The sequence below is a fragment of the Theobroma cacao genome, chromosome 10, assembly GCF_000208745.1.
Source record: "Theobroma cacao cultivar B97-61/B2 chromosome 10, Criollo_cocoa_genome_V2, whole genome shotgun sequence".
NCBI lineage: Eukaryota > Viridiplantae > Streptophyta > Magnoliopsida > Malvales > Malvaceae > Theobroma > Theobroma cacao.
In genome coordinates, this window is record NC_030859.1 from 21,545,936 (window position 1) to 21,562,568 (window position 16,633).

Consider the following 16,633-nt stretch of genomic DNA (forward strand, 5'->3'; position numbering starts at 1 on the left):
CAGCATTTAAAACCCTTTTAGCTTTGCTTCGATCATGGTCAAATCCGAAACAGACAAAGCAAAGAGAAAACGCCCTGATCAAACCATGGAAGAGACCTTCTCTTTGATGCTTCATGGTTGTAAGTTAGCTAAAGACCTTGAATCAAACCTGGGAAATCTGGCACACCAACCGGAGATCCTTTCCAAGTCCTGTGATGATATCGTGAAGGTTTTTGCTGCTGCGAAAGAACGGTTGAATGCTGATCAAGACCCCGCTTTGTTTACGCAGTTACTCCGCCAATCCCCGAGTTCATCACAGCAGCCGCAGCAGAGCACCGATCCCAGCTTGCAGGAATGGCTAAAGTATGGTGTTATTACACAGGCAATGGACATGATTCAGCAGCAGATTTTGGCCGGAAAAGCTCCGTTGGAAACCAACGAAATGGGTGGAAAGAACTTGTTGGAGGGTTCTGCTTCTGCTCGATTGAAGGGCAGCGTAGGAGCAGAGATCCAGGCAATGGAATTATCAGATTCTGGTAGAGGCTCTTCATCCTCATCGCAGCGACCCCGAAGAAGGTTAGAACCTTGCCCTACTTATCTCCATATTCATTCCCTGGTTTTGTCAATGCAATGCCAAATGGAAGGCGCCATTGCCTTGCATGTAAGGTACATTCCAATTCACCAGAAATTAAAAGCAAAACAACATACATACATATCCAAGCACTTTCTTGAGGTTATCAGGATCAGTCCTTTAACCACTGGTTTTCTTCATTTTTATTTTTTTATCTGTTGATTCTTGCAGCAGGAAGGATGATGAAGAGAAATGCACCATGACAGTCCCAGCTCCACAGATGGGAAACACTGATCTCCCACCGGAGGATAACTTCACCTGGAGAAAATACGGGCAGAAAGAAATTCTGGGTTCAAGATACCCGAGGTAATTAATTAAATTATAATCTCTTTTGACACATTCAACAAGCATAGAATCGTTTACTAATTGCATCAGTCACGTAAAGATTGAAGGTCTTCGTTCCAAACTGCCAACAGCTCCATTTCCTTTCTAAAGTTTGATCAAGTATATAAAGTCGCTTAGAATTTGACTCAGTCTATATTCTCTGACTGCTTAATTGGTGAGAAATTCTATATGCATGCCGTACTTAAAGTCCCTTTTGGTCCGTGAATGCCCAACTCCCTTAAAAGACAGATGGTAAATTTTTTTTTTTAAAAGTGTCATAATTAAAATAATAATAATTATTAAAAAACTTAATAAGTTTGTTATTATCATTAATTATATAAAACTTTAGGCATGGATTTGCCCCCTAAACTTCCTCAAACTTGAAAATGATTCTTCTAACATAAACCAACTAATAACCTCAATCAGTAGATTTAAGTTTTTGAAGATCGTCCTAATCAAAATTTAAATATTTTGCGTGAACATGCATAAATTGTTCATTTTTTTTCTTTTTATTCGAAGGAAAAGAAATTGAAACCCTATTTATTAAGTAAAAAATCACGCAGGTCTAATGATATAAAGCTTGGTTTATACATAATATTATCAACTCTATTTTTAAAGTTTTTTAAGTTCGTTTTAATCAAAATTCAAGCGTGTATGGTTTGTTTCTTATTAATCAAATTGCTTTTGATATTTGATATTAGGGTTCTCAACTTTAATCTTTAGTCTTGCAGCTCTTGACCAATGAATGGTGCATGATAATCATGTATGTTGACCCCAAAGAAAAATGATAATCGTGTGGGTTGATTTAGATCAGGACATGCTATAGTCATGAAAAGTTAATTAATTAATGCCTCATTTGATTGTTGATATAAAAAGATTATAAACTTAGGTTTAAATTTTCAGGGGTCGGTTTAATCAAAATCGAACTTTTACGTAAATTAACTTATATAAATTATTTGTTTGTTTTATAATTAGAGTAAAAGAAAATCGAACTCTTACTTATTGAATAAGAATTAGGGTTCTCATAAGTTAATTAACTTGAATTCATGTACGTTGAATGATGATGATAATCATATATGTTGACTTGGATTTAGGGCATACTACCGGTGCACACACCAGAAGCTGTACAACTGCCCCGCAAAGAAGCAAGTGCAGCGCCTGGACAACGACTTCTACACATTTGAAGTAACATACATCGGTCAACATACGTGCCACATGTCCTCCACGGCACCGTCAATCCCGCCACCACCCCCTCTAGAGACAGGAACACAGGACCAGATAATGACCCAAGCCATGGTTAGTCAGCCTACACCAGCTTCTTCTTCCTCAGTTCCTCTAGGAAGATGGCTCTCAATGGAATTCACTAGCCTTGCTTCTGCTTCATGTGGAAGTGGTAGTGGCGGTGCAGGTGGCTCCACCGCAACAGCCCGATACGGTCGGGAGGTTGACTATCCGGTGGTGGCGGATATGGCTGATGTAATGTTTAATTCAGGTAGCAGCAGCAGCAATAGCATGGAATTTATTTTTCCTTCTGTGGAAGATAAGTGGGAGGCAGGGGACAAGAAAAATTGATGACAAAAAAGGACAAAGAGGAAAATTTTGCTGCATTTTCTAGAAGAGGAAGAAAATGTTTTTTCACTTATACTATTCATTGATTGGCGACTAATCTCTAGTGACGATGATCGTAATGTAACATGTGTTAATTTCTCGACTTCTTTTTTTTTTTTATGAATTTTGACTTCATTTTTATTTTTTGTTTTTGTTTTTGTTTTTCTTAAAATTCGGATAATAAATCTCATGTAGGCTTAGGGTACACTGAATTTTTATTTTTTTTTGCAGGTTATTGGAAAATTTTGATTTTCTTGTAACATTGTTGTACTTTGGTGGCCTTGTATAGGAACATTTACTTTTGGCTTTGTAGATTAAATAATATTAATTGTTGTTTTAATGTTTATATGCCTTTGCTTATTAGGGTTAGATGAATGCTTCGTTTAAAAGTAATATGATGAATTATTAATTATGCGTGTGTACGTTTTAATAAAGGGTAAAATACATTAACACTCTTACCTTTTAACTATAATTATATCTAAGTTCACTAATTTTCAAAGTGAACATTTTGTCCAAAAAAATATTTTCATTAGACGCATAAAACTTGTCGTTAATCAACCGTCTATGTTTACATACCAATATTTTTACAATAATTTTGTCCTTCATTAGTTTTAAAAATTACCACTATATAAATTATAATTTTTAATTTTTAAACTTTTTCTCTTTTTTTTTAAAAAAAGTCTTTTCGACCAACCATGGTCGACGGCAAATCAGTGCTCCCTTGCAGAGCTTGATCGAGGCTCCCTTGGAGATGAGTGGTCGACCGATTTAAAAGAACGCTGCTACCTTGCTTAAGAGAAAGGAAAAGGTGGAAAAAAAAGAAAAAAATATTTTAAATATTTCATATTTAGATATTACCGTCATTTGCACATTTGGGATAAAATATTCATTTTAAAAAACAATAGACCTACGTATAATTATGATTAAAGGTTAAAGGTGTTAATGTATTTTACCCTTTAATATATTGTGTATTAAGTTTTATAACTCGATGATCGTTTGCGCCATTATAACCCACAGTAACATTATGGTTAATGTTATACGGTCAAGTTTAGACATATATTATTTTCAAATGAGATGTGCTAAATCTATAGTTGAATGAATCACTTGAATATAATTGAATTGACTTACATGTTTTTTTAGATTAAATTTATAAATTTGTTTTATAAACCAAAATTTTAATTAATGACGGCTCATATTTACCAAAAATTTTAATAAAAAAGTCAAGAGGGTTAATCTAATTTTTTATACATATAAAAATAAATAAATAAATAAACATAATTTTTCATCATTATGTCTTGATATATTCTCATTTTGTTTGAAAGTATTAGCGAGGGTTGAGCTTGGGAAAAGTGAAAGGGGCCTTCAGACAACAAAAGAAGCCCATTCATGCTTTAATTAAACTTGAACAGGAACTTGGCCCTATTAACTTACTTAATCTTCCAAACCCATTAATATTTAATTAACTGGCAATAAGTGCTTTGGATAAATTACCTGTCTTACAAAGGTGAGTGATAGTTAGCTCAAGGGTTTAAACCTTTTTTTCTATAATATTTAAATAAGTTTTTATATTATTTTTAAAAAATTTTAAATAAATTTTTATTTTTTTATCACGTTTAATTAAATTTTTATATTTTTCATTTAAATCAAATAAATCTTAATAATTAATAATTAACTAATTACAATTAATTAAAATATAATTTGTCATTTTATATTCACATCTTCTGCGATTCTTTAGTATTACATTCATCGTTATTACGTAAAAATTTTGATTCCAAAGATTGAAAAATTTTTATATTTTTATTTTGAATCAAATAAATTTTTATAATTAATGATTAATTTAATTAAAATATTACTTATCATTTTATATCACATGACGTTAATATGACATATTAATATATTATAATTAATAATAATATAATATATTAATTTAATAAGATAACATGATCATGTGATATTTTTTAATTTTACATCAACATGATGTCATGTGTTCGAAAAAAAAAAAGGAAAGAACGAAATAAACCGGGAAAGTGGTGAAGCGAGTGTCACTATCCCAATGTCAGTAACCAGTGTCTAGCCTTGGCCGGTTGGCCTAGAGCTAGCCTGGATGGCTTTAATGTAGCAATGAAGGGCGGGCAAATTGTGCACGTTTCAAACACAAAACAACATCGAGGACAACGTTGGATTGTCTCCCAAGTGATCATGGCATATGAATCCCATAGTCCAGGCAAGCCACATTTTCCTTGCATTTGTCGCTTTAATTTATATATTCCTCCCTTCCCTTTGCATACGTTCCTTTTTCTTCATTTTTTAGCCTACTTTTTGTCCAAGTTTGGACACCAAAGTTCTGCCATCCAATAGTCTCATTCACACCTTCAACACTGTTATTGTTTTTTTATATAATTAAAAAAAAGATTTGAATATTATTTTTTAAATAAAAATTATGCATCAATTAATAAATTAAATACTCGAGTGTATTCTTACCGTTTAGTTATACACTTCCCATTGTTTTGTCTAAGGAAGCCTAATCCCTTTGTCACTCACATCAAACTTGTTCCACAACAAAGTTTTTTTGATGTATAATTATCTAAACTATAGGTATTGCTTGAAAAATGAATATAAAGGATATAGTATATAGAGTGTAAAGTATTGGAAAGCTTTAATCTAAGACGTGAAAATTAGCTCGTAAAAGTTTGTACAAGTAATTTTGAATTATACGAGGAAAGATATCACTCTCGTCGCATAAATCCCACTACTCTTACCTCATGATTGAACTTAAAAACTTGAAGCATAATCATAGACTTGTTTCACAACAAAGTTTTATAATCATATCATTTATTATGTTTAGAATTGTTATATCTAGGGCTAACAATAGGTACTACTTGGAAAATGAATAAAAAGGATAGTATATAGATAGAGTGTGGGGTTTTGAAAAAATTTATTTGAAGATATAAAAATTAATTTGTAAAATTTTATACACGTAATTTTGAATTGTACGATGAAAAATATCACTTTCATTTCATAAATCCCATGATTGAACTCGAAAACTTGAAGTATAATCATGAAAATATTCGCATTTGGCATTGACCTGCCTTAACAAGACATCATTGAACTAGAGGCTGATCAATAAGTGGCTGGGGAGGCTTCATATCTTCCCACCAGCCATTCTTACTGCATTTTAAAGGAACATTTAATTCAATCAAATCAGAGTCTAACTCACTAGGTACTAATCTTTAATGTAGTAGTGAAGAATGGTACTAGCCCTGTCTCTTGAAAAAGGATAAGAAAGAAAAGGGATGAAACAAGGGCTGGTCCATAGGGATAGGGAAGAAGAAAAGTAAGGAAAGGATTTGGATTACTCCCAGTACCAAACACTACCTTTAGGGTGACGACAAAGCTCAGAATAGCAGTAGCTAACCTAGGCCAGTTGGCCTAGAACAGCTACAGTTTCTAGATATTTGTCGGTTTGTTGATACCTTTCCAATAGTTTTTCCACTTTCCCCTTTGCCTACGTTCTATTTTTCTTACCGTTGGGCGACATTGATGCCCCGTTCTCTGGGTTACCTTTTGCCCAAATTTGAGCACCAAAATTCTGCCATCGTGGTCTAGTCCACACCTTCAACACCCCCCACAACTGGATTGATCTTTCACTACTGTTTGATTTATCTAACTATACTAATTTGTCTTTGCAAATGACATTTGCTAAACCTGTGCCTTGTTATGATCTGATCCACATATCCTCAGTTTCGCTTTATTTTTTGGCTAAGGATGTCTAATCTCTTTCATTACCATATAACTTTTTCCACAAAAGTTTGAAAGTTCGTACTCGTCAGGGACCCCATGTTGTAGATACAATGAATTCAGACAAAGATAAGTCATTGTTCTGCTTTTTTCCTGGAAATATACAATCAATGCTTGGTGTTTCGTTGTACGTACAGTTTTGTTTCGAAAAAAGACAGTTTTACAGGTTAGAGATGATACGAAAGGCTGTGAATGGATAATACAAGCACATTGTCCCCTGTAGTTTCAGACAGCAATCCAAGCACATCTGATCGATACTTGTCTGATACAGCAGTCCAAGCACCAGTTGCAGAATTGGATATGGGGTTCCTCGTATCTAAAGGAAAATATAGTTTCAGACACCTGGAGAAGGCCTTCAATGGTTGTTATTACTCCACATGACCGATTACATGGAATAGGAAACTGTCGTAGCTAGCTACGCATATGAACTTTACAAGGAGCTAGACTAGAACTAGACGAACTCACTTTCATCAAAAGTAAAATCACTTTGAAACTCTACAGGCTTAATCTGTAGGTCCATAATTTCGAAACCACTCAGACCTATTATATCCTTCCACACGTTGGAGTCCCAGTCGGTAAGATCGCTTGCTGTCGTCTCTTCCTTGGATTCTTGCTTCACGGTTGGGGTTGTGGGAGATGGGTTCAAGCAGTGATGATGGTGGTGCTGTTGTTTGCTTGAGATTTTGGAGTCACCCGATGTGACCATATTGTAAGATTTCCAAGGTTCAGAATGATCTGTGATGATTTGGGGAGCCTTGGATGAGTCTCTGCAGGTGTGGCTGCCAATGTAAACTGTCTGAAACATTTGGGAATCATCTTCCATTCTTTGGACTTGTTTGGTTGCTCTGCAGCCTTGATCATACTTTCGAGTGCACCTGAAGTAACTCCTGTTCATGACAAAGGAAGGAGCCCATGATTAATCAGCTTAAATTCAGTTCTTGTCTTGATTAAGAAATTAGTGTACTGATATTTCTTTCTGTTTGTCCTATAGGACGTCCTGCCTATTTTCACATATTTCCACAACTACTTTATTTACTGACTCCTGATTTTTCCACCACTTATGCGACCTTTTTCTTACTCAAAAAGGTTCCGTTTCAGTACAGTTGATTGCTTAGAAGATAAGATATACGAATAATCATGACAAATTTAGAAAATCACCCATACATGAAGAATCATTTTCATACAATGGATTCCATCTGTTTTTTAATTTCATTGCCAAATGAGCAAGGACCTGTGATGTGACTATACCTTGGGTGCTTAGCATTGAGGATCTCCTTTTGTCCGTACTTCCTCCAGGCATGGCCATCTTCCATTGCGGCAGAAATCACTGTCCAAGTATTTGCAGCCCTCCTGGAAAGCCAACACATCGGATCAATATTAGAATCTATTATTATGTGAACATTTAATGAAGCCATGTACAAACAAAAAAACTCTGTTGTTTCTTAGATTGGAATTGGAATTGGACTAGAAGAATCTTTACTTTCTCTTGTAACAGCCTCTCCTGTCCTTGGAGGACGGTCTCTTCCTGCTCTCACTAGAATCTTCAGACCTCCGGTCAACACAACAGGGCGAATCATCGTTAGAATTAGTCGCCTGATTCCGAGAAACCTGAGCCGAGTCACAAGAACTCAGCACAGAAATCGTCTCATTGAAAGATCTCAAGATCTTCTGCACAAGTTCCTTAGCCGTGAGTTGCCCACGTTCTTCAGAGGGCTTGTGGAAAAGAATCTGAAGCTGGGTAGCACACTCTTGCCCATGAACAAGTTCTTGTATCACCCTTTTCTTGTCGCTAGACAGCCTTTCAGGGCAGGGGAAAAGGGTAGTACCCATAACTGTTATCAGCAAGAAAAAAGAAACGTGTCTACTTTCTACTTGGCTTTGCTCGCTCCAAGTAAGTAGTTAGGTTGCAAGGGATCAGAAGAGATAAGGATTTAAAACATAGCTTTGACAGGAAAAAGGCAGAGGTGAGGAAGGGGAGAAGCAAATGAAGGGAAAATGTCAGGAAGGGGGCATTGTTATTAAGTGGGGGATAGTGAAAGAAACAAATGCTGACAAAAGCGAGCTGACGTTACTCTCCTGATGGAAGCCTGATGCCAACGTTATCTCTCCCTACCTTCCTTTTCCCTTTGTTTTTTTCTGGCTGGAACCTGAGGCCGACGCCTCCTTTTCTTTCTCATCTACAAACACTGAGCAACAACTAGTGCACTTGTTCAATTCATATGGAAAAAAGAAAACAAAGGGGTTTGTTGATGATAAACAATTCCACCCCAAGCCATCATTATCTAGAGAAACAGTGGCCTCAAGGAGTATTAAATGGGTTTGGAAAAACTATTTTAATGTTTGAAATTCAAGGTAGGGTGGCTTTCAAAGATTATTCCATTGTTTTCCCCATGGACGACTTTACTGTAAAAATACTGCCATCTATCGTATAATCTCTAGTTCATATTTCTTTTTTGCCTGCCTTGGGTGTTGAAAATTCAGGAATACATAAGCATTTTAGACAGTCCAATGAATGGAATTCGTCGTGCACCATGCTGTTTGTAAAGTATTGGGATTCATCTCCAAGAAAAGATTTACTTATCTAATCAAATTGCAATATATATATATTGTGATGATCTACAAGTAGGTACCATGTGAGTGTGGCCATGTTTCCTATTGAAAACCAAAAGCTGGCAGAAGCCATTTGTTTTTCTTTCTTTCTTTCCATTCAACTCTATCATATTCTTTGTTTATGATAATTTTGAATACGATCCGTTTTCATAAAATATTACAAAATTAAAAAAAAAAAAATTGAATTCGGGGTTTTTTTGTTTTGTGTCTTAGAAGTATAGACACTTTTTTTTAAGTAAAAAAAAAAAAAGAATGGAAATTAGGAAAGGAATGGATAGATGTTTGAAGAAATTAAGGCAGGCTGGGGTAGGAGATAATGATATAATGAACGAAACATGACTAAAGAAAAAGTTATGGGAATATAAAGGTAATAGAAGGCAAAGAAAAGAAACAGATGAATTAGTTTGTGATTGATATTGATAAGGAGTGTGGAAGTCCATGCACTGAAGTTTCCATGAGTCTTCCTTCCCCTTCCCTTCTAGATGAACTGGTTCCATGTTTTTGACAAATTGCCCCTCCCCCCTTTGATTGCTTGAGATTTTTAGTAAAATATTAGGTTGACTAGTCTGGAAGCAGAAAGTGATGTGTTATTTCCTTTGATCCTTGGTGTAATATTATTTCTGGCAGTAAAGCCAAAACTATAACTTTCAAGCTTACAAATTCTCTTGTCCTATATCATTGTATTCCAAAAATAGGAAAAACTAATGCTGTAATTTTCAATATTAAATTCATTATTATATAGTAGTTTAAATATGGAAATGCATGAAAACAATGTAAATTTTGAATACAAAATGTATTCAAATTCAAATTTTTGTTTAAATTTTCGTGAAAATTAAAGAGAGATAAACATTTCGGGTCAAAGGGAGTAATAATTTTTAAAAAAAATTATCAATTGTAATATATGTTTGAAATTGTGTGATATTATTTATTATTTACACATCTTATAATTATTATTATTTTGAATTCGGATCATTTAGCTCGTGTCACGACCTAAATATAATAAATTTTGACACGTATCGAGAAGAAAATGAAAATAAACCTTCCATAAGCATTATTATATACCCAAATATTGTTTTGATTAGTTAATTTGTAAATCAAGAAAGGTCAAAAGGCCTTCCTAATTTGAATGTGGCATTTTTTGTTTTTAATTTGGCTTTGGTAAAAGCAACTTGACTACTAGCACAAATGCAACATGAAAATATATTTAGTTTAACCCAAGTTGTCAATTCCACATCATGCACATAGTTGATTAATACCATCTTGAGGAAAATCTTTGATTGATGATTAGAATTACTGTTAAATTGGTTTTAATGATTCATTTAAAAGAAAACCCAGACTAAGAATGCTATCGGTTATCAATAATTCAATAATTATTATCTAATACGTCGATTATGGAATTTAAAACCCGAATAGGAATTAATGTTGTCGATAATCATTAATAGAGTTCTTTAATTTCACAACACGAATTAAAAAAGATGATACGGATTTATTTAAGGTATGTTTAAATAAAAATTAATTATTAAATGAACATGTGATAATTATATAAATTTGACTAAGATATAAAAAAAAAATACGCTCGTAATTGGATTTGGATAAATGGGCTTTTTTGGGTTTGGATACTGCAGAAATGGGCTAAAAATGAGCCCATTTGGTAGTTATTTGACCCGATATACCCAACAAGTATCAGCCCGGAAGGAATAGAGCAAAGTAGAAGGAAGAGCAGAAGGAAATGCTAAGGTGCAGACCACCTCTATCGCTGGCGCTGAGGATGCTGTCATCATCTTCCCATACCTCTAACCCCAACCCTATATTCCATCTTCCCTGCACTTCTCGACCAACCTCTGGTCTTCCCCTCAAGGCTCGTCTCTCTAATTCTTGCAGTTCCGATCGGAGGATGACGCTGTCCAAGTGCTTCACTGGGGCCGCGGCTGACCCGATTCCCGTCTCGTCTTCGGGCAAACCCCATTGTTGCCAGAACCCCGAGGAACCCGACTCGGACTCACTCGTGGTCGTCTCTTTTTACAGGTTTGCTGACTTTCCAGACCATGCTGATTTGCGTAAACCCTTGAAGAAACTTTGCGAGGACCTGGTACTCCTCAATTCTCTCTCTTTCATTACTTTAAAGTGATATATTCGTTTAGTATGTTTTGTAGTATAAGCTGCTTTAAACATTTGAAGGAATGCTGGTTGATAATTAGGAGGAGTTTTATGTTATTACCGTGAATTCTCAAAGCATGGGATGTTTTGATTTTTTAATAAAAATTGATTTTTTTTCATTTTTTTTGATATCCAAGCTCATTTTATTCGTGGAGAATATAGGGTATCGACTTTTTTTTGTTAGTTTGAAAATATTCATGCTTTTTATTGTGGGATGCAGAAAATGATGGTGATTGTTCTTGGATTTAGCTGTATGGCACTTATTTATCTGTTAGGAACATATTCTTTTATTCTTGGCATGGTAATTCAACACCACTTGCTGCCTTGAGATTTTGTTGTGCACATTCTATGTAACTTTATTGCATTCATGTCAGTCGTACCTTACCAAGCTGATCCCATCAGCGTGTTTCAGGTGGCATCATTCTTGCCCCTGAAGGGATCAATGGTAGCATTTGTGGCACACGGGAATCGGTGGAAAGAGTCCTAGGATTCATTCAAACTGATGACCGCTTAAAAGGGTTAAGGCAGATAGAGTCACCGGTTAGTCCTGAGCAGGAAGCTATCCATCATGGACACTCTACTAGTTCTCCTCTTGCAGCAGGTGAGGATGCACCCTTTCGGTGGGACCATGTGAGAGTGAAGTTGAAGAAAGAGGTATTTTCTTTATAAGCAAAGCAGTAAGTGGCATGCTTTTTTATAATTTAATCTGTCACTTGTCAACTTCTTATAACAATGTTGCTCCTTTGTTCATGTTTAAGCAGATTGTTACTCTTGGAATGCCAGAAGTATCACCCATTGAAAAGGTTGGAAAGTATGTCAGCCCAAAGGATTGGAATGCTTTGATCAGTGATCCAGATACTGTGAGTAAAGAAACTTTGTTGCAGCTTTGGTCACTCCATTGTGATTTACTAATTTGCTTTTCAGGATTTCACAAATCTTTATTTGTTTTGAGTTCTCTATGTATGTACCATTCAAAGATCAAACCAGTTTCTTGAAACCCCCTTTTGTCTTCAAGCATTGCTCTTTCATGTACAGCTTGTCATTGGATGGCTTATCTGATGTGGGATATAGAGATTTGACTAGCTTTCTTATTAGTTTAAACTTTTGAGTCAACAACCTCATTTTATTCTGTTGTGGCATTGTGGAAGAGTATTAGTGGCATTTAACAGTTTTTGTTTCTCGCTTAGGTCGATCTGGTTTGACTGCAATGGAAATGGTTTAAGGTCTTTGGTGCAAAAGTTAAAATTTTTTATTGATATTTACTTTATTTCAGCAAGAAAGCAAGTGTGAAATACTAAGAAATGCACTTTGTATGCCTGAAGTACTTTGATTTCAGATGCTTATTGTTCCAAGCTTATTAAGATTGATAACATCAAAAAGTTTTGACTCCCTACACGGTTCATGTGTGTCTTTCATGAGGGTTCTGATGTTCGCTTTCTTTTTGGTCTCAACTGCAAAATCATTTGAATTCAATATTAAGCCAATTAGCAGGTCAAGGCGTCAATTAATGACGTTCTTTGAGTTGAAAATTGGCAATAAATAATAGCGATGCGCCATGCTATCAAAACTTTTTGTTTTGATTGGTTTTGAACAAGTCGCGACATTTTAGTCAGCAAAAAAATCATTTGCTACCCCCCTACCACCACTCTGTTGACCTGTTAGAAGTGGTGGAGGGATTGCAACTGATTGTTTTAACTGATCTTGTTGCTTATTTTATATTTAGGTGGTAATTGATGTTCGCAATAATTATGAAACTAGAATTGGGATGTTCAAAGGAGCAGTGGATCCATGTACCACGGCATTTCGTGAGTTCCCACCTTGGGTGGAGGACCAGTTCCGACTTGATGGTTCAGAACTGGAGCATGCAAACATGGAGAAGAAAGGATTGGATGAAAGCATCAATAAAGATGCAGAGATTCCAAAACAAAAAATGCCAAAGCGGGTTGCAATGTATTGCACAGGAGGAATTCGATGCGAGAAAGCTTCGAGTTTTCTGCTCAACAAAGGTTTTGAGGAGGTTGCTTTTCCTTTTGAACCTACATTATATGATGTTTGGTGATCCATGGTCATGATGCTTTGTCATTGTTTCGGTAGTAAAGTTATTCTTTTTGGAGTTGTTTCTGGATGCAATTGTTTCTTGAAATAACTTGAGAGTCTATCTGTAAAATTAGAGATCTCTTCACTAATTACATTTGATTCTTAAATCAATTTTCCTTTTAAATATTTTGTTAGGTCTATCATTTGAAAGGTGGGATTTTAAAATACCTGGAGGAAGTTCCCAAAACAGAGAGTCTGTGGGAGGGGGAGTGCTTTGTGTTTGACAAGCGGGTCTCTGTTGAGCACGGTCTAGTACAAGGAAATTTCAAGCTTTGCTATGGGTGTAAGCAACCTGTTAGTGATGCTGACATGGAAGCACCAGAGTGGGAGTATGGGGTTTCTTGTCCCCACTGTTTCTTGTCGAAGTCCGAAGAGGAGAAAGAGAGAGCAAGAGCACGACAGAGGCAATTTGAGACGTGGGGCATTATTGGTGGTCTGGATAAGGGCCGGCGACCTGCATCAAAGCCGGATAGTATAAAGAGGAACCAAACCAAGCTTTCATCTTCAGTTTAAGGTAGTCAGCAGATGATCAATTAGTGATGTAAGAGTCCGTTTTGACTCTGAAGGTTTTAGATAGGAATTAGTGATTGGAGATGTCCAACACAGTTTTGTACTGAGCTTGTAGACAGGAAGCTTGTTAGGTCAAAATGAGGAAATGGGACTCTGTTTCAAACTTGTTGAAGTTGGTTTTGTGTGCCATTTTGATTCAGACTCCATTAATGTATCTTGTAAGAATGTCAATTACTAACTGTGTGACCAAGACTTTCATTGGTTGCAAGTCTTGTGTCCATGGAGAGCTGCTGTGTTTGAGCTTCATGGGTAGTCATGGTACACAAACTTACAACAAAATGCCCATCTCAGTTCTAATATCCATAGCTGAGACTTCATGCCATAATTTTTACATCATAGTAGGAGGACTTAGCATGCATTTGATTAATTAAAATCAAAATTAAATAAATTAAATCGATTTTGATTAATTTGTTCTAAAATTTTATAAATATTAAAAAAAGAAAAAGAAAAAGCAAAGGGCAGGGCCGATTGCTGACATGGCAAAAGGAGACGCGCTTGAAGCGGTGGAGAGAGCTGGTGTCCACCGTTGATGAGAAACAATCAGAGGGTGTAAAAACGATTAGAAATATAGGAGTTGAACATTCGACATTGGACATAGACGGAGAGTGAAAGAGAAAGGGATTCAAATCCAATTCGCCATAATTAATTCTACTACCTCTTCAAGGTTAGGGTTTTTGAAAATCGGATTCGGAGGTATTAAGGAATGGCAGGAGAAGGTGCTATGTTCAAGTTCCTGAGGCCTAGGCTCCGTCCTCAGCCCGGGGACATCCAGGCCGCCGCTTTGTGGGGCGTCGCCGCCACCACCACTGGTCTTTGGCTGATCCAGGTTTCTTTCTTTCTTCCTTTTGAATAACTGTTGCTGTATTATCATTAGATCAACAGGAAAAGTTTACCTTTGATTGTTTATCGAGGGATTTTGCCCAAATTTTTCTTTGGGGATCTGTCTTTGTGTATATCTTTGGGACAGATCTTTGCATCTAATTTAAAGCTATGAATACTGATTTGATTAAACGGTTGATGCTTGCTTCGGTGTCCCTCAAGAACCCATTCACTCTGTAATACTAGTATCATTTTGAATGTAGGATTCAAAGCATTGATTTTTTATTATCTAGTTGGAAAACATGGCTTTTCAACTATCATGTTCACTTCTGTTTTTGCTTAATCACACACCCATGAGATTTGGCTATGCAGTTACTTCTTAAGAAGAAAAATGATACTTTCTGCTGGAACTTAGGGGTGTTTGGTCCGGGTCAAAAGATGGTCTTTTTATGTAGGATAGCATCTGCTCGATAATTAGAAGATCACCTTGTATTTATGGAATATTGGAAACTTCCTTTCCCCCTTTAGACAGTTATAGAGGAAACATAAAGCAGATAGGAGTTGTGAATTGGGCACATATGCCTTGACGGTGAGGGTTTCAATTTGGATATGGTTTTGTTAGGGGTATAATATGATTGAACAGAGCATTGCTTCAAAGCACTCTTGGATACAAATTCTCTTTTTTGACCATGTTCGGATGCAGAACGGTTACTATCATCGTCCACTTTTCCCATTAAACTTTTTGATCCTTAGCTGGTGCTCTGTTATGTTTCTTTTAGTTTTGCATTGACTTCTGCACACTTATGGCACCCTTTTGTCTGAATCCTCCTTGTCTCACCAAAACCATCATCTATCTCATCTTGGTTCCAATCAGACGTTAATCTGTTGGTTTAACATGTTTAAAACTAGTGGCAACATTATGTGAAGAGCTTCCCCTCTATGAGCCTTGTAAAGATCTAATCTACAATTACTCGAAGGTTATATATGACTGGCTAATTTTGTTAACCTTTGTTTTGTAAAGGTTGTGAGGTTGAGCTTGATTTGTGCATGCAGTCAACTAAGTGAAACTCATTGAGAAGAGATATGACCATCTTTTCTTCCCTAAGCTTGGTTTGATTCATTATTAAATGGATGCTTATTGTTATGCTTATTTTGTTGATGAAATTTTGAATTTCTGTCTTTCCATGTTTGACTTTTCTTATTTTGAACTGCCTCTTTATTTTCACCTAAATTTTGCAAAGTGTGCCTGTATAGTCAACCTGTCATTAGAGGTTACAGTAGTTTATGAGTTTTTGAATGATTAGCTAACGATCGAAAATTCTCTTTCTTTTGCCAGCCTTTTGATTGGTTGAAGAGGACCTTTTTGGAGAAACCAGAGTCTAAGTAGAAGCGAATGGGATGTCACAACTCATTGTGATTTTGTTTATCAGATTGCTGATGAGGGAATCAACATTTGAATAATAATGTAGTTGTAATTTTCTGATTGATATTAGTTTTGTGATGAGAATGAGTCCACCTTGGCATTACTTCTTTGGAACTTTGAAAGAAACATAATCTTTTTCAGTTTGGGAGTTGATTCCTGTGTTTCAGGAATTGTTGGTTGAGATTCTGCCTGGGAAATGAAAATAAATCAAAAGAGAAATGGCATTGGATATGAATGATTGAACATGATCAAATTCAGACTTACACCTTAGCATTTCATGATCCTTCTATGCTTTTGTGCAGTATTTCTGTTGGAACAATTCATGCTTTCCATGTTGTAATCAAGAATTAACCATTCATTTTGCATGAAAAGAGTGAATTATGAATATTCCATGATACCCTCCAATATTAAGTTGTTAAATTTTATCTCATATTTTTAAATTTCGTAAGCGAATTTAATTAAATAAATATTGTAAACTCATTTATAATACATGATGTAATTGAATAAAAATAAATATTTAATTAAATACATATGACAATCTTATTAATTCGTTTTTATCATACATTCATCTCATTAATTTCCATGACGATAAAGATAATAATTTATTTTTTTATATA

At 35.5% G+C, this 16,633-nt stretch overlaps 3 protein-coding genes and 1 long non-coding RNA gene across 4 annotated transcripts; 3 read left to right on the top strand and 1 right to left on the bottom strand.

Moving 5' to 3' along the window:
• LOC18587500 (WRKY transcription factor 55) lies at nucleotides 1–2,602 on the top strand. Its single transcript, XM_007011304.2, has 3 exons — nucleotides 1–555; nucleotides 782–916; nucleotides 2,029–2,602. The coding sequence occupies exons 1-3, from the start codon at nucleotides 35–37 to the stop codon at nucleotides 2,504–2,506; spliced, it is 1,134 nt and encodes a 377-aa protein (XP_007011366.2). The 5' UTR covers nucleotides 1–34; the 3' UTR covers nucleotides 2,507–2,602.
• On the bottom strand, nucleotides 6,455–8,335 carry LOC18587501 (probable WRKY transcription factor 70). The gene is made up of 3 exons (XM_018129667.1): nucleotides 7,821–8,335; nucleotides 7,589–7,690; nucleotides 6,455–7,227 (listed from the first exon to the last, which is right to left on the bottom strand). Exons 1-3 carry the CDS (start codon nucleotides 8,168–8,170, stop codon nucleotides 6,792–6,794), a joined length of 888 nt encoding a protein of 295 aa, XP_017985156.1. The 5' UTR covers nucleotides 8,171–8,335; the 3' UTR covers nucleotides 6,455–6,791.
• Nucleotides 10,649–14,018, top strand: LOC18587502 (rhodanese-like domain-containing protein 7). Its single transcript, XM_018129675.1, has 5 exons — nucleotides 10,649–11,039; nucleotides 11,510–11,761; nucleotides 11,869–11,967; nucleotides 12,831–13,124; nucleotides 13,340–14,018. Exons 1-5 carry the CDS (start codon nucleotides 10,680–10,682, stop codon nucleotides 13,715–13,717), a joined length of 1,383 nt encoding a protein of 460 aa, XP_017985164.1. The 5' UTR covers nucleotides 10,649–10,679; the 3' UTR covers nucleotides 13,718–14,018.
• LOC18587503 lies at nucleotides 14,284–16,279 on the top strand. Its single transcript, XR_001929833.1, has 2 exons — nucleotides 14,284–14,600; nucleotides 15,930–16,279. It is a non-coding gene; the product is annotated as an uncharacterized LOC18587503 (long non-coding RNA).

What these genes read in the sequence shown, in the direction of transcription:
- LOC18587502 (XM_018129675.1), top strand. Translation starts at nt 10,680, where the DNA reads ATGCTAAGGTGCAGACCACCTCTATCGCTGGCGCTGAGGATGCTGTCA. An exon ending in AGAAACTTTGCGAGGACCTG is followed by an intron (nt 11,040 to 11,509) that starts GTACTCCTCAAT and finishes TGATCCCATCAG; the next exon opens with CGTGTTTCAGGTGGCATCAT. An exon ending in TGATCAGTGATCCAGATACT is followed by an intron (nt 11,968 to 12,830) that starts GTGAGTAAAGAA and finishes TTTTATATTTAG; the next exon opens with GTGGTAATTGATGTTCGCAA.
- LOC18587501 (XM_018129667.1), bottom strand. Translation starts at nt 8,170, where the DNA reads ATGGGTACTACCCTTTTCCCCTGCCCTGAAAGGCTGTCTAGCGACAAG. An exon ending in AGAGGCTGTTACAAGAGAAA is followed by an intron (nt 7,691 to 7,820) that starts GTAAAGATTCTT and finishes TTGGCTTTCCAG; the next exon opens with GAGGGCTGCAAATACTTGGA. An exon ending in CTCAATGCTAAGCACCCAAG is followed by an intron (nt 7,228 to 7,588) that starts GTATAGTCACAT and finishes TGTCATGAACAG; the next exon opens with GAGTTACTTCAGGTGCACTC.
- LOC18587500 (XM_007011304.2), top strand. Translation starts at nt 35, where the DNA reads ATGGTCAAATCCGAAACAGACAAAGCAAAGAGAAAACGCCCTGATCAA. An exon ending in TCGCAGCGACCCCGAAGAAG is followed by an intron (nt 556 to 781) that starts GTTAGAACCTTG and finishes TGATTCTTGCAG; the next exon opens with CAGGAAGGATGATGAAGAGA. An exon ending in CTGGGTTCAAGATACCCGAG is followed by an intron (nt 917 to 2,028) that starts GTAATTAATTAA and finishes ACTTGGATTTAG; the next exon opens with GGCATACTACCGGTGCACAC.